Consider the following 14,821-nt stretch of genomic DNA (forward strand, 5'->3'; position numbering starts at 1 on the left):
GGAGCTCAGGGTGTGGCTGAATTCTGCTCTCTAAACTTCTCTGGGGCCCCTCAGGTGCAAAGACAACTCTAGGCCTCAGAGCAGGCAGTGCATATTTTTCAAAAACAAAAAGTAAGACAGAAATAGTCTGCCTCTTCTTGCTGCCCAGCCTCCTGGCCTGGGGGGGCCCAGGAGGGACTCAGGCTGTGCAATTCTAGGATCTCCTTCCTCACACCAAAGCCTAGAAGGAGAGGCTGAGCAAGGGGCAGGCACAGAGGCCCCACCCAGGGCCCAGGCCAGAGGGCTCAGCATTGGAGTTGAGGGTCCCACAGCTGTTTCCAGAGCTGGATGCTGTCCTGGGGGCCAAGGGGCCGCACCAGCAGCAGGTCTCGGAGAGCACAGGGGTCAGCGGTGCGGTCTGCTGGCCAGGCTGTGAGGAAGCCTTTGTGAGCCCTAGGCACCAGGCCCAGGGCACGGAAGCACAGGCCGGTGTAGACGTCGTCGAAGGGGAAGGGTGCCACACGGGCTGCTGCCTGCAGCAGCCAGGGTGCCAGGCGCCCAGCGATGACATAGCCACCCCCACTTGCATAGGCCGGGTAGCCACCTTCAAAGAAGGACCCGGGCACGTAGAAGGGTCCTCCAGGCTTCCGGAGGGGCTTGGCCTGGGTGAAGACCTCACCCAGGTAGAGGCCTCGGGCCCAGCTGGGTGGCAGGGCCCGCAGGTGGTCCAGCAGGGCAGGGGTGTGCACGAAGGCGTCATCCTGAGCTTGCAGGACAAAGCTCACGCCGGGGCAGTGGCGGTCCAGCCAGGCCAGCAGCAGCAGGTCCTTGAGCGTCTGGTTGAAGGGGACATCAAGGAAGTCCCAGAGCAGCAGGTCACTGTAGCGGTGGCTCTCCCAGGCCACCAAGGAGCCTAGGTCAGGCCCCCTGTCACCTGCTGGGGACCCCAGCAGGAAAAGCAGCCGGATACCGGGAGCCGGACCACCCCACGTCTCCCTCACAGCCTGCCGTTCTGCAAAACGCCCTGGTTCCGACTTGACAGCCAACAGCAGGTAGGGAATATCCATATCTGTGCAGCTGGCCACTTGGCCACTGCCACCTTCAGGGAGCCACCGTGGGAAGCTTCGGCAGGCTGCTGACAGCAGGAAGCGGCGGAGGTCCTCAGGGTAGGAGGCGAAGTCGGGGATCTCGGCGGCAGCAGCAGCCCCCCAAGCCCGGCAGTCCCCCGCCTCAGCACTGTCCCCACTGGGCAGGGCCCCCAGCCGCCACTGTTGCATGTTCCAGTAAGCCGAGGGCAGTGGGCCAGTCTGACCCAGACGGGCTGAGAGGTTAGCCGGCAGGGTGGGCTCAGGGCTGGATGGAGTGGGGCCTGGCGGGGTGCCCCGGGGTCCTGGGTAGGCCTTGCTAAGCCGAGACTCGGCAGTCCACTCGATGTACACTTTGAGGCCCAAGAGCGTGAGCAGCGCTGACAGGCAGAGAAGGCATTTGGGGCAGCGCATGACCTGGCCCAGGGACGGGTGGCTACAGAAGCTGCAAAGGAGCCACAGAGGCCTTTGGGGTGTGGGGAGGGCCCCCACAGTCCCCGCCAATGCCTGTAATGGCTTCTCTCTCTCCCAGACCCTAAACCACCCCTCAGCCGAGGACCCAACTCTTCCCTGTTCCTGGACCTAGGAATCCTTGCTCCAACCCCATTCCAACACCCTGCTCTTTCCACTCTCAGCCCCACTCCTTCCACCTTCCTAGAAACCCTGGAGGTCTACCTATTTCCCACCCCACCCCAGGCACCAGGGACTCTGCCATTCCAATCCCCTCCACTCCCCAGTTCATTCCCCTCACCGGGAGTCAGGATCACTGGGGTCAGCTCCTTTCACCTCCGTAGAAACCCAGCCTCCCTTGCCCCCACAGTCCCCACCCCAGGGACCGGGGAACCAGGGATCTGCTCCCTCCTCTTTACCTCTGGGTCCGGCTCCCGCCAGCTCTGGCACCCCAGGGCTTCTGGTCCAGCCCTCCCTCGGCTCCCGCCCTTCTGCCCTAGTCGGTGCGGTGGTGAAGTCGTTGTTCTTCAGCCCAGCCCAGCCAGTCCAGAGGGGCGGGGAGGGGAGGGGAGCAGGAGGCTGGGAGGGCCCCAGGGGCCGGGAGGGGCTTGGGCGGGGCTGAGGGAGGAGGAGAGGGAGGAGGAGGGGAAGAGGCAAATCTGAGAGCTGGGGCTTTGGCATGTTATGGCTGGTTTTCTGGTGAGACAGTGGGAAAAATGCAGGGGTGGCTGCCGAGACAGACGGGGGACCCAGAGAGGCTCCAGAAGGGAGAACCAGGGGCCTGAGAGAAAGTCTGAGGGAGGGTGAGGCTGAGGGCCAAGTGGGCTGGGTGGTGTCAGAATGGCCCAGGGACAGGCAGAGTCCTAAAGTGGCAAAGCCTGGAGGCGAGGGGCTGGCGCCTGGCCGCGGGAGGAGGTGGTGGTGAAAGTGCTGAGAGGGAATGGGTCAGTCCTGCCAGATATGGCGGGGGAGAGTGTTGTGGCTGCCCAGAGTCAGGGTGGGGGTGGGGAAGGAGGCTGATGAGGAGGAGGAGGAGGAGGAGAAACAGAGACAGACATTGTAGAGAAGGAGGGACAGCCAGGGAGACCTTAGGGGCAGGCAGGGAGAAGAAAGAGGAGAGATAGGAGACGGAGACTTGGGGGCAAAGAGGAGAGAGCTGCAGGGAGAGAGATGGCGAGGACAGGGAAGGTGGAGACAGAAGAGGAGGAGGGGAGTGGAGACAGTGAGCAAGAGATCAGGGGTGGCCGGGAAGCCCCCATGGGGGAGGGAGGGTAGAGAGGAAGACAGATCTGGAGAGGCAGGTGGAGGGTTGGGGCAGAGAGGAGGGAGTCTACGAACAGAGAGCCACCCTCGGAGAGGCAGGGAAGGGAGCCAGGAAGGAGTGGGAGAGGATGAGATGGATGAGGAAGGGGTAGGTGGAGGGGGAGCCAAGCCAGAGGGCAACAGAGGGTGACAGGGTCCTGGCCCCGGGAGCTCTCGGAGCTGGACTGACCCCTGCATCTCTTCCATCCCCTTTGCATGGGCTGCCAGCCTTGCAGGACGGGAATCCGTCCCCACCCGGTTCCCTACTCCAGCCCAGGCCAGCCGAGCCCTGGGGCCTTGGCCCCGCCCACAGCTTCTCAGTGACTCCAGGAACACTCACATCCGGCCCCCTGGGAAGAGGAGGTGTTTGCCTGTGTGTTTACACCCCTGCCCTCCCGAGGCCTCTGCTGTTGGGGCTGCATCAGCTGTCTGGGGAGGCGGGCAGGTGGGGCCTCCTCATCCTAGACCTTCTGGAACCTGAGGTGGGACTAAGAGTCCCCCACTGAGCCTGGGCTGACCCCTTTATCCCCCCCGGGTTGGGGAGGGACTGTCCGGATCATCTCAGGAACCCAGTCAGCAGCAGCTGATGATCTGTCTGGTGCTGATTCCGCCCCGCCCCCTCCCCAAGTTTGAATAATGGAGCCCATGGGAGCAGCTGGAGGAAGAGTTCAGAGGAAGTGGTGCATGCCAATGGAATAAAAGCTAGAGGGGTTGGGGGCAGGCGCCTGAGTACCCCTGGAGGAGTTTCCATCCTCCCCCCCACCCCCCCGCCCTTCCCCATTCCCCCTGGGGCTGGGAGAGGGCGTCAAGGCCCCCTGAGCTGTCCTGGCTCATCTCACTTCTCTAGGGGTGCAGAGGTTCTTGACCAGCGATGACACTGCCCCTCCTGGGGGAGGTTGGAATTCCCAGAGGGTACAGTTTTGGTTGCTATGTGCATTGTTCTGGGGCCAATCAGGAGAGAGAAACCACACAGCAATTGGAACAGGGAAAGGTGAATATCTAGAAAGATTCAAGAGGTGCCTTCTTGTGGAACAGAGGTGGAGGTGGATGTGCGGGTGGAACATGATCAGCCCAACCCAACATTCCTGCCTCCCTAAGCCTTTGGATCCCCCTCTCCAGTTTGCACCAGGGTTCTGGCTTTTCGCCTCGATAATCCTAGGCCACTGTTGAGTTCAAGTTCCAGTCAGCCAACCAGAAAAGCAGTCAGAACCACCCCTGCTCCACTGGCTAACTCATTATAGCCAGAGTCTCTAGTAAGTGCCCGCATACCAGTGAACTTGGCCCCATCCAGTGTTCTATCTGCCCTCATTGGTCTAAGACCCTCAGAACCCACTCCTGCACGGGGTCCCCAGGTCTCTGCCATACATATTGCAAGCCTTGCAATTCTTTCAGGGTTTAAGCTGTTCCCTCCTGGGTGCTGGTGAGTACCTGTCCCCTGGAGCATGCTGAAATTTGACCCGAGGTATTTATGGGTCTAGTGACAGCAGGGGGTGCCTGTGATGAGTCTCAAGAAGAACAGACACCCCCTTGCAAGGCATCTGCCCCAGGTGAGGCCATCACAGGGTTTTCAAGCACAGGAAGGCTGGTGGTCTCCTCAGACATGGGTAAGGGAGGTTCACAGTGACTTGGGAGTTTGAGATCGTGTTTCCTCTGGGTCCAACCAGATGACCCCAGGTGACAGCTTGATTGTGATGCCACTGCATGCCCTGGATTTCTGATATCCCTTCCCATCACCAAGGAGCTCAGCACTGTGCTCAAGCCAAAGGCAGGACCAAACCAAGCCCCAAATCCCACCTTTGTGAGTCTCTCCTGGAACACTCCAGATGCCAATGCTGTGTCAGTCTGGATCCAATCAGGAGAGGTAAAGCACACAGTAATTTGAGCAGGGAAAGTTTAATATGAAGAATTATTAACTTTAACAGCAAACTGAAATAACAAGGGATTCACTGGTAAGGTGCCTTGGAATTTACTGGAAATCCACCTCCTGGGGTGTGGTGGAGTCATTCACAGGGAGGTACCTCACTGGAGGCACTCCTCCGTGAAACTGCCTGGGGGGCAGTGCCAGGGGAAGCTGCTGACCACCTGGCACTTCAGGAGCCAGGTGCTGGGGAAGCCACACACACACTGCAGGAGCCTGAGCGAGCGCGCCTAATCAGAACCAGGAAGCAAAAGCCTTTCCTCCTGTACTGTCTCTCGAGCGCCCTCTACTGACAACCTTCTCATGCCAGCGAAGCAAAAATATTTCCAAGGCCCAGGTCAGTTTTCACAGAGCAAACAAGAAAGTTGAATTTGGAGCTGATAGAGTCCATAAATCGATAAGTGGGAACACCACGGGACTTGGGGTGCTACCGGCATTGAGTGAGTGTGGGCCAGGATGCTGTAGCCCGCGGGAGCTGAGTCGACCCACACAGGGAAGAACCGTACTGTAAAATGCCAGGAGCACCCCCGTATCAGTCAGGGTCCCAGGAGGAAACAGCTACACACTCAAATGAGGATAATTTGAGAGGAGTCTGTTGACAAAAGTCAAAAGAAGAGTTTCTGGACATAGCAGCGGGCAAGGCGTGGGGAAACCACCAGAGCGAGTGCAGCTCCCCGGGCTATTTACAGCCAAGCCCTGACCTCCCTAGGCCTGAAGAGGCGAGAGGAGGAGGTGACTGGAAGTGGGAAGGAGAGGAGAGTGTAGGAAGGGCTGCCTGACAGGGTGACAGGAGCGGTGACCTTCCACCCAGGGCACAGCTAGCCAGAGCCCCCGAGGTGGGGCCCCCAACCTCATGCTCTCCTTCCCCCTGACCTGCCAGTGCCACACCCCTCATCCCACCCCGACCCCCACGTGGAGTGAACCCAGTTGAAAGCCAGAAGTATGGAGAACTGTCAGACACTAGCAGAGGCCAGCTGAGATCCAGCTTGATGGGGGGGGGGGGCAGGGATGGGGCTGGCTGAGTCCTAAGATTGCTCCTCGGGCCCCAGTTTCAGGCCCTGGGCCCAGTCAGCCCCCAGAACCTCGCAGTTGGGCAGCATCTCCTCCACTAAGATCCGAGTGAGGCCCGGGTTGGACACGGCAGGGAGGTCTGAGATGTCCAGCCTGCGGAGCTTCCTGAGAGGAGGCAAGAAGAGGGGAGGCCCGCGTGAGGATGGCATCTGTGTGTGAGTGTGAGCAGGGGGTGCACCAGTCCCCACTTCAACCCCTAGCTTCCTAAAATAAACCTTCAACTGTCCAAGTACATGAAATCCACTGTGTCAGTTACAAACAGACACCTCTGGCTCCTACTGTTCTGCAGCAGTGTAAATATCATGGAGTTTTCATTAAAACAAAAAGGAAGAAAAACTAGGAGTCCTTCCACTCTCCCAGAGATTCCCTGCGACTGCTCATCCGTGCTGACCTAGCACCTACACTCGAGGTCTGTCATGGAGGCAGGGGATACAGGGAACCACCCAGCAGTGCCCCCGCCCCCGGCTTGGGGCCCAGCCTGTGCTGAGGTCTCACTGGAGGTGGTGGAGGCAGGCGAGGCCCCGCTCAGAGACTTGAGGGCAACCGGCCAGCGAGAGCTCCTGCAGTGAGCCAGCCAGCTGGTGGAGGCGGCTGAGACACCAGTCATCCACGTGGGGACAGCGCTGCAGAGACAGGGACTGGAGTTCCTTCAGGGCCACTGTAGGGGGAGAGGGCGGATGGCACCGAGGGCCCTTCTGGAGCCCACCACAAAAGGGAAAACGCAGAGCCTAGCCCATCTCCATGCCACCCCGCCCCACCCCACTCACAGAGGTTGTCCAGGCCTTGGTAGTTGATGGCACAGCCACTGGCATCGACAGCCTCTACAGGCACTGCCTGGAACTTGAAGAAGTCAAGAGAGAAGCGGCCACGCCCATTTGACTGCATCCACTCCTGGCCCTGAAACCTGGAAGGGGAGACGGAGTGTCAGCAGGGTATCCCACCCCTCCCCAGGTCTCCAGGCTCTCGAGAATGCTCCCCGGCCCCGTACAATAAGATGATTGTACTGCATCTGATGCACTTACTACACATCAGGCCCTGTACTCAGGGCTTTACATGTCTGGTCTCATGGGAACCCCTGACATCCCATCCAAGATGGAATGTTTGGTCAGTTTTACAGACCTGGAAGCTGAAGGCCAGAAAGATTACTGATAACATAAGAGAAAAGAGCTATAATACAAGAATCCTCACAGATGGGCCAAAGCTGAGACATTTTCAGACAAGTCTACCATTTCTAAGGAAGGTGCTGGAGGAAGTGCTCAAACCCAGTGAAAATTTTAATCAGAAGCAAGATGAGGAGTAGATGAAATCTACATGAATTGTGTTTTTCAAAAAAGAAGAAAAATAAAGAGGAAAACACCCCAAAGGGAAGAAGGAGAAAGGAGGAAAGAAGAGAAACACATTTATTGAGCACACATGCTATGCCAGGCCGTGTTCCAAGTGTTTAGTTTGCAAATGTCTCTGAGACTTTACAGCAAACCCTGTAGGTTAGATACAACTACCATCCCTTTTTACAGATGACAAGACTGAAGCTCAGGAACAAGACCCATGTCACACAGCCAGCAGGGGGCAAAGAGCAGGGGACTCACAGGGAAGCCTGTCTGACTGCAGAGCCCAGGGCTTAGAGAGATACTCTAGCGCCTCCCCCAGGCCCCCTCTGACACCTTTGCTGTCGTACTTGACTGCGCCTCCCTGCTTCAGGACGAAATAGGCACCTGCGATGTACGGGCCGTATTGCTCCTTGATGTGGGTGAAGGATCTGCCGAGAGAACAGGAGCCGAGGGTAAGGCCTGGGGAGCACTGCACCCATCACTATGCCCCGGTGCTGAGAGGGTCAGAGTCCACAGCACCAGGACTGGCTGACAGACAGGGGCGACAGACAGACAGAGTCAGGCTGCAAATATTTACTGAGTGCCTATTAAGTGCTGGGCACCGGGAGAGTGGTGACAAAGACAGACAACCGTCCCTGCCCTTGTGAAGCTATTTTACAGAGGACACAGAAAATAAACCAGGGAGTAAAAGCCAATTGCAGACAGTATCAATTCCACGATGAAAATAAAACACAGGGACTGATCAGGAGTGGTTCGGGTCAGGGGTGGGGATGGAGGAGGCTAATTTAGTTTGGGGGTTAAGAAATGCTTCTTGGAGGAAGTGACCCTTGAGCAGAGATCCGAGTGGTGAGAAGGAATGCAGAAGTAAGGGCAAAGCCTGCCAGGCCAAGGGAGCAGCTAGTGCAAAGGCTCAGAGGCTCAGATGAGGATGATTGAACAAGGAGCAATAAGGATGCCATGTTGGCGGGGGTGAGGGGAGTCCCTGGCAGGGGTCCCGAAGCTCAGTAGGGACTAGGTTTTTAGGCCTTAGAGTTTGGCTTCTATTCTAGTTGCCATTGGAAACCAATGTGGGGTTTTAAGCAAAATGGTAATGTTGTCTATTTTGTTGATGGACTGGATGTGGAGGGCAGAGAAGCAAAGAGAGGAATTAGGGATGACTCTTTAGAATCTGGCCTGAAAGACAGGGTGGGCAGTGGTGCTGTTTACTGGGATGGGGAACACTTGGGGGTGAGCAGAGTTTTTGAGGTGCCAGTCTAGACCTCCAAGAGGAGATGGTGGGCAGCAGGTTGCCTGTGTGAGCTGCAGTCCTTGGGAAGGGTGTGGGCTGGAGATGAAGATGCAAGCCGGCAAGGCTGGTACTGGAAACCACAGGGCTGCCTGGGAGTGGCAAGGGCAGAATCTGGGTTCTGCCTAGTGCGGCCTGAGTGCCAGAGTCCTGCAGGTCAGGAGTTCTCACCGATTTTTCTGGTGCACCTTCAACACCTGCTTTCGGAACAGATACTCCCTCAGAGCCTCGACATCATAGAAGTGGTCAGCCAGGAACTGGAGCAGCGCCCTCCCCTTCCTCTGACTGCCCTCTGGGGCCACTGTCCTGCTCAGGCCACGGATGTCCCTGGGACCCCATTTCCATATTGAGGACGCCAGGTGCAGGAACTGGGGAGGAGGAGAGGAGATGAGGGGCTGAGCCTGGAGCCTCCTGTGAGAGACAGACCCAGATCCTCCCGATCTTGCTCCACGAATCCCCCACTACCCCAATGCTTCCCAGCTCACTAAATTCTCCTTTCAGAACTTCCAGATGCTGCCTTTGGGATCCCCAAATTTCCCCATGTTTACCCAAGTTCTCCCCCTTAATGAACCCTAAATTCTCTCTTTGATTTGGCCAAACATTCTTGGTTTTCTCAAATTCTCCCCCAACCCTTATTTTTCTCTCTCAAGACCTCTATTATCTGACCTCTTAATTTCCTACAAATTATTCCCCTGATTTTATCCAATTCTCCCTGGAGTCTGCCTGAATAACCCGTTTCTTTTCCCAAAATATAACCTTAATTTCTCTCCAAACCACCCTTAACTAACCTCTTAAAGCCCCCAAACTCTTCCTCCAATTTCCCCTCCAAAGTCTTCTCTTAGCCTGCCCAAATTTCTCTTTTGGCTTTAACCAAATTCTCCGAATAATTTTGCCCAAATCCTTATTTTCCCCCAAAATTCCTCTAGCTCCCCACTTCTTACTTTAATTTTCCCTAAATCCATTCCTTGATTTTACCCAATTCTTCCCGAATTCTCTCCACGAAATCGCGAATGCTCCCCTTAACTTCCCCCAGGTCCTTCCCTTGGAACTCGCCAATTCACCTCTTGGTTCCTGTCCCCCCAACCCCCCCATCATCCCTTTGGTTTTCCATCAAAATTCCTAACTCTCCTATGAGTTTCCCTCACCTGTATCCTTTGGTCTCCTACTCTTGGACCTCAAAGCACACTTTCTCCGCCAATCCCCTCTAAACCCTCTTGCCTGATAGGAAGGACCCACTCTCGCCCGCCCATGACTCCCTGCGCCCGCAGTAGGATCCCTCGCGCCGATTGGCTGATGCGTCACCTCCCGAACGCACTCCCTGCTTCCCCATTGGTTGTTCCCTTCCAAGTCCCCGCCTCTCTAAAGCTTCTCTGCCACCACCACGGCTACTTCCCGGCCCCCAAGGGCCACACGTCTACGTCCCAGCGCGAGGCCCAGCGGGAGAGGCCTCCTGCTCCCTCTCGCTTCCTGATCCCTGGGCGCCGACAGAGGCCCTGGAGGCAGAGGCAGCAGAGCGGACTTCAATTTTGGGAGTCCAGGAGCTCCGGTCACCTACCGCCCTGGGCGCCGCCATCTTGCTAGGCTTACGTAACCGGAAGGGGCCGGTTTTATTACACCCACCTGGCCCAGGCTGAGGCTTCTTTTATGTCCACGCCCCCTCTGTTTTCCAACCCTCCTCTTAAAGGCGCACGCACTTTTTACGCTTCTCGGGTTTAGGGATTGCTGGGAGTGCCCTCTCCATGAGCCTTAAGATGGGACTCTGTAGCCTTTGCCTAGGAGAGGGTGGGCTATACTTCCTGTTACAGGACCTTCTTTCCCTCCGACTGTGCTCACAGGGCCCCTGAGCTTCCGTGTTCGTTCAGCTCTCACTGGCTAGCTCCTTAAAACACGGAAGGAGAGTGAGAAACTGACTGCGTCTTTCTTTAAGCCCGGGTCAGGGAAGGGAAAGGTCAAGGGGGTGGTGAGGTTAGATTTCAGGGTAGGAGACGGGGGATGAGTTCTCAAGACTAGTATTGTGATGTGTTCGTGGTTTCAGTTTGGAGTTCAAGGCTAGATCTCAGCGTGAAGATTCAGTGTGAAGCCTTGAGGATATAATTATTCATTCATTCATTCCACAAGTATTTATTGAGCTCCTACCACGTGGCAGGAACTGCTCTGGGTGCTGAGGTTACTATGGTGAATAGGACAGACCAAGTCCCTCTCTCAGGGAGTGAACATTCCAGGCAGGGAGAGGATGGATAAGAAACAAATGAATAAGCAAGATAATTTCAAATAGTATTCATTAAGAGGCAAATAAAAAGAGGCAATATAATAGGGAGTGACTGGGGGGTAGGGCCATCAGCAAAGGCTCTCAGAACAGGTGACATTTAAGTGAAGGTGAAGCTAGGAAGGAAACAGTCATTCAAAGATCTGGAGGAAAAGTGTCCCAGGCAGATGTAATAGCCAGTGCAAAGGCCCAGAGGTGGGAACCAGCTTGAGGAGAGAGGGAGGAGACTGGGTCAGAGAGGTGGGCAGAAAGCTGACTGTGCTTTGTTGCATTCCCAGGGGCGTGTCATGATCTGATTTACATTTTCTGAAGATCATCTCTGTCAGGTGGAGAACAGACCTTGGAAGGCAAGGGAGGAAGCTGGGAGTAGCAAAAAGGCTACTTAAATAGTCCACGCAAGAGATGAATGGGGACACGAGCAGGGATGGGGCAATGGAAATGGTGATAAGTGCTCAGATTATGAGTCTATTTTGAAGATTGAGCCAATAGCTTGAGAAACGAACAAGGATAGTGATGCCAGTTATGGAGCTGGGGAAACTGGGAATGTAGCAGGTTTGGAAGGGCTGGTGTGGTAGGCTGAATAGTAGCCCCTCCCAGAATATCCACGTCCTGATCCCTGTGAATATGTTACTTTATATGGTAAAAGGAAGATGTGATTAAGTGAGGAATCTTGTGATGGGGAGATTCTCCTGGATAATTGGGATGGGCCCAATGCAATCACAAGGGTCCTATCAGATGGAGGCAGGAGGGTCAGTCGGTAGGAGACGTGATGAGAGGTGCAAGAGGTTAGAGTGATGCAAGGAAGGGGCTATGAACCCAGGAATACAGGTGGCTTCTAGAAGCTGGGAAAGGCTAGGAGATGGGTTCTCCCCTAGAGCCTCTAGAAGGAACCCAGCCCTGTGGGCCCACTTTAGACTTGTGACCTTTAGAACTGTAAGATAATAACTTTGTGTTGTTTTAAGCCACTAAGTTTGTGATAATTTGTTACAGCAGCAACAGGAAACTAATACAGTGGTGCAGGTCCCAACTGAGATTTCTGTCTTGAGTATATTCACCTTGAGATGCCTGAGATATCCACGTGGAGATGCAGAGTAGGATCTGGAGCTCAGGAGTGAGGTCAGGACTGGAGTCAGAGACTTGGGAGCCATTGCCACATAGATGGAATTTGAACACCCTGAGCCTGAAAGACTGATTCTAGCAGAGTGAGGCCCGCAGTGTGTTCCAGCCTTTTCCATGGCAGGGCCCACGCTGATAGTGACAATATCTGTGGACAAGTCTGTGCTCAGCAGAATTGGCTGTTCCCCGGTAGGTCAGCAGCCTAGAGACTGAGGCATCCCAGCTGAGGGATCATCTCTGTGGAAGCCACCCTTGGTTCCTCAGGCACACTGGCTGGGGGGCCCTGGGATGGCCCAAGAGGAGAAGACAGGCAAGGACCAAGCTGTGGGTAAACTAGAGGCCAAATGGACAAGAAGGCAGCAGAAGAGGCTGAGGAGCAGTGGGAGGGACCGAGGACAGGGCGGGATGAGATGAGGCCAGGCATCCACAGACATCAGCACCCAGGAGGGGTCACGCCTGAGCAGAGGCAGGGACGGGTGGAATTTGACCTCCACCAGCTGGGCTGTGGTGGGAACCTTGTGAGCACAGTTGAGGTTGGACTTCAACAGGAAAAGAGAAACACATGAGGCTGCTGATTCTCACTGCAGAATGGACTTTGGGATATGCCATCCCAGCCTCCCCTCTGCCCTACCCTTTCCTCTCCCCAACCCCCAGCTCCCCAGGGGACTGGGTCACTCTGGACCTTGCTACTTCCTGCTCCTGGCTGCCACTGCTCAGAGATATGGAGCTGTGGAGGCAGCTCTGGCAGGCTGGACTGGTGCCCCCGGGACTGGGCCCACCTCCCCAGGCCCTGAGGGGCATCCCCCCAGTGGGGAGGGCTGGGCAGACCCTCATGTGCCCAGCGGTAGACACCAAAGGTGCCAGGGAGAGTCTGCTGTGGATCTGGGAGGAGTTGGTGAGTGAGAGGTTTGGAGGGGAAAGAGATGAGGGTTGGGGAGAGAGAGAGAATGGATGAATGAATGGGAATGAATGGAAATAGAAGGGGCCAGAGATTGAAGACCAACATTGAGAGACAGGAAGGGAGAAATAGGGGCAGAGACAGATAGCGAGAAAGAGATGGAGACAGGCAGCGACACAGAAAGACCCAAAGAGTGGGAGGCAGGAGTAGAGAGGGACAGAGACAGACCCAGAAGGAGATGGAAAGCAGAGATTGAGAGCAGCAGCAGACACAGAGAGATTCAGATTAAATCTGAGAGACAGAGAGAGATGGAGACAAAGGCAGGGGCAGAGAAACAGAGACAGACAGAGACAGACAAGTGAGACAGAGAGACAGATAGATAACAAGAGAGGGAGACATAATAAGAGAGATGAAGAGACTAAGACTCAGAGACACAGAGAGAGAGGTAGAGACAGTGAGGGACAATGAAATGGAGAGACAAACAGAGACAGAGGCAGAGATCAAGAGACACTGGGAGAAGCAGGATGGCAGTTAGGGTCAAGGGACACAGTGGGGACCCTGGCCAGGTGCTGTGGGCCTGGATTGTTAAAGAAAAAATATTTATGACACCTTTAAGGATGGTAAGGCCTTAGCTGTAGGGATCACAATGATGAGATTTTGGGGTAGAGGAGAGAGAATGGGCTCAGCTCTGAATACAGCGTGGGCAAGTGGGGATTTATAGCCAAGGAGCAGGGTGGGGTCAGTGGATGGAAAATAACTAAGAGGACACATCAGGATTACGGGGAATTCTGGTAAAATGACCTAACAGGATTCTTGGTGGAGGTAGGCCAGGTGATCAGACCGTGGATGATGGAGGGTGAGGAACCTGATCAGATATGGGGGGTGATCAGATGGGGAGGATAGGGGATTTTTGCTAAAAGTGGATTTGGCAAGGAGGTGTGCAGATGGGCCTAGGAGAAGGTTCAGGAGCCTGACTAATGTTTGGTCAAGCAAAGAATCTTTGTCAGGACTTGAGCTGGGACCTGGTCCCACCCAAGTTCTGGAAGGGGGCAGCCTAAGCCCTTTCCCTCTTTCGTGGGATGCCCATGACTCGCCCTTCCCACTGGCAGGGGAACCTCCGCCGAGTGGATGTCCAGCTGCTGGGCCAGCTGTGCAGCCTAGGGCTGGAGATGAGGGTGCTGCGGGAGGAACTGGTCACCTTCCTGGAAGAGGAGGAGGAGGAGGAGAGCATGAAGGAGGAGGAGGAGGATGAAGAGCCCGAGGGGAAGCAGGAGGAAGGACAGCTGGTGGTCTCCTGCCCCACCCAGTCTCACCGCCTCCCTGACTTTGAGATGACCATCTGAGGCCCTGCCAGTGTGCTTCCGATGGACACAGGAATGAGATGCAAGTTTATGCAAGGAAGAGGGGGGGATTTGCAGGTCAAATCAAGTGTAAATGGTGATTTGGAGTCAACTCCTGTTCCTTGAGCAAGTGCTTTCCCTGAAGATGTCTGAGATGAGATTGAGGGGTGGCCTGTGGGCTGTGGGTGTGTTTGCAGGTGATGTGGGAAGTTGGCAGAGAAACTCTAGGGATATTTGCAGAGGAGCCGCAGGTGGGTTGCAGAGGAGATGTGGGTCTTTGCGCATATGATGGAGAGCGGGCAGATGGCTATCGAGCCCCTGAAATGTGGCTAGCCCTTATTGAGGTGCTCTGTAAGTGTGACATATATGCCAAATTTCAAAGGCTTAGAATGATAAAAAGAATCTAACATTTCAATAATGTTAAAAATTAATTACATATTGAAATGATAGTATTTCGAGTATATTGGGATAAATAAAAATATGACTAAAACTGATTTCACCTGTTTCTTTTAAATTTTTTTATTGTGGTAAAATATATATAACATAAAATTTGTCATTTTTAGCATCTTTAAGTGTATAGTTCAGTAGTGTTAAACACATACACATTGTTGTGCAACCATGTCCTCCATCCATCTCCAGAACTCTTGTCATCTTGCCAAACTGAAACTGTACCCGTGAAACAACAACTCCCCAGTCCCCTTCCTCCACCCCCCAGCAACCACCATTCCACTTTGTGTCTCTATGAATCTGATACTCTGGGACTCTCCTATGAGTGGGACCGTA

At 55.0% G+C, this 14,821-nt stretch overlaps 3 protein-coding genes across 3 annotated transcripts; 1 reads left to right on the forward strand and 2 right to left on the reverse strand.

Annotated features, from left to right (window-relative positions):
• Window positions 1–75: 75 nt before the first annotated feature.
• Window positions 76–3,078, reverse strand: B3GNT8 (UDP-GlcNAc:betaGal beta-1,3-N-acetylglucosaminyltransferase 8). The gene is made up of 2 exons (XM_058529389.1): window positions 1,934–3,078; window positions 76–1,509 (listed from the first exon to the last, which is right to left on the reverse strand). The coding sequence occupies exon 2, from the start codon at window positions 1,476–1,478 to the stop codon at window positions 285–287; it is 1,194 nt and encodes a 397-aa protein (XP_058385372.1). The 5' UTR covers window positions 1,479–1,509; window positions 1,934–3,078; the 3' UTR covers window positions 76–284.
• Window positions 3,079–4,693: 1,615 nt separating this feature from the next.
• On the reverse strand, window positions 4,694–10,008 carry DMAC2 (distal membrane arm assembly component 2). The gene is made up of 6 exons (XM_058529391.1): window positions 9,974–10,008; window positions 8,590–8,786; window positions 7,481–7,561; window positions 6,573–6,709; window positions 6,301–6,463; window positions 4,694–5,910 (listed from the first exon to the last, which is right to left on the reverse strand). Exons 1-6 carry the CDS (start codon window positions 9,989–9,991, stop codon window positions 5,760–5,762), a joined length of 747 nt encoding a protein of 248 aa, XP_058385374.1. The 5' UTR covers window positions 9,992–10,008; the 3' UTR covers window positions 4,694–5,759.
• Window positions 9,827–14,525, forward strand: ERICH4 (glutamate rich 4). Its single transcript, XM_058529392.1, has 2 exons — window positions 9,827–12,695; window positions 13,808–14,525. The coding sequence occupies exons 1-2, from the start codon at window positions 12,363–12,365 to the stop codon at window positions 14,039–14,041; spliced, it is 567 nt and encodes a 188-aa protein (XP_058385375.1). The 5' UTR covers window positions 9,827–12,362; the 3' UTR covers window positions 14,042–14,525.
• Window positions 14,526–14,821: the final 296 nt, after the last annotated feature.

Source organism: Diceros bicornis, chromosome 34 (genome assembly GCF_020826845.1).
Source record: "Diceros bicornis minor isolate mBicDic1 chromosome 34, mDicBic1.mat.cur, whole genome shotgun sequence".
Taxonomy (NCBI): domain Eukaryota; kingdom Metazoa; phylum Chordata; class Mammalia; order Perissodactyla; family Rhinocerotidae; genus Diceros; species Diceros bicornis.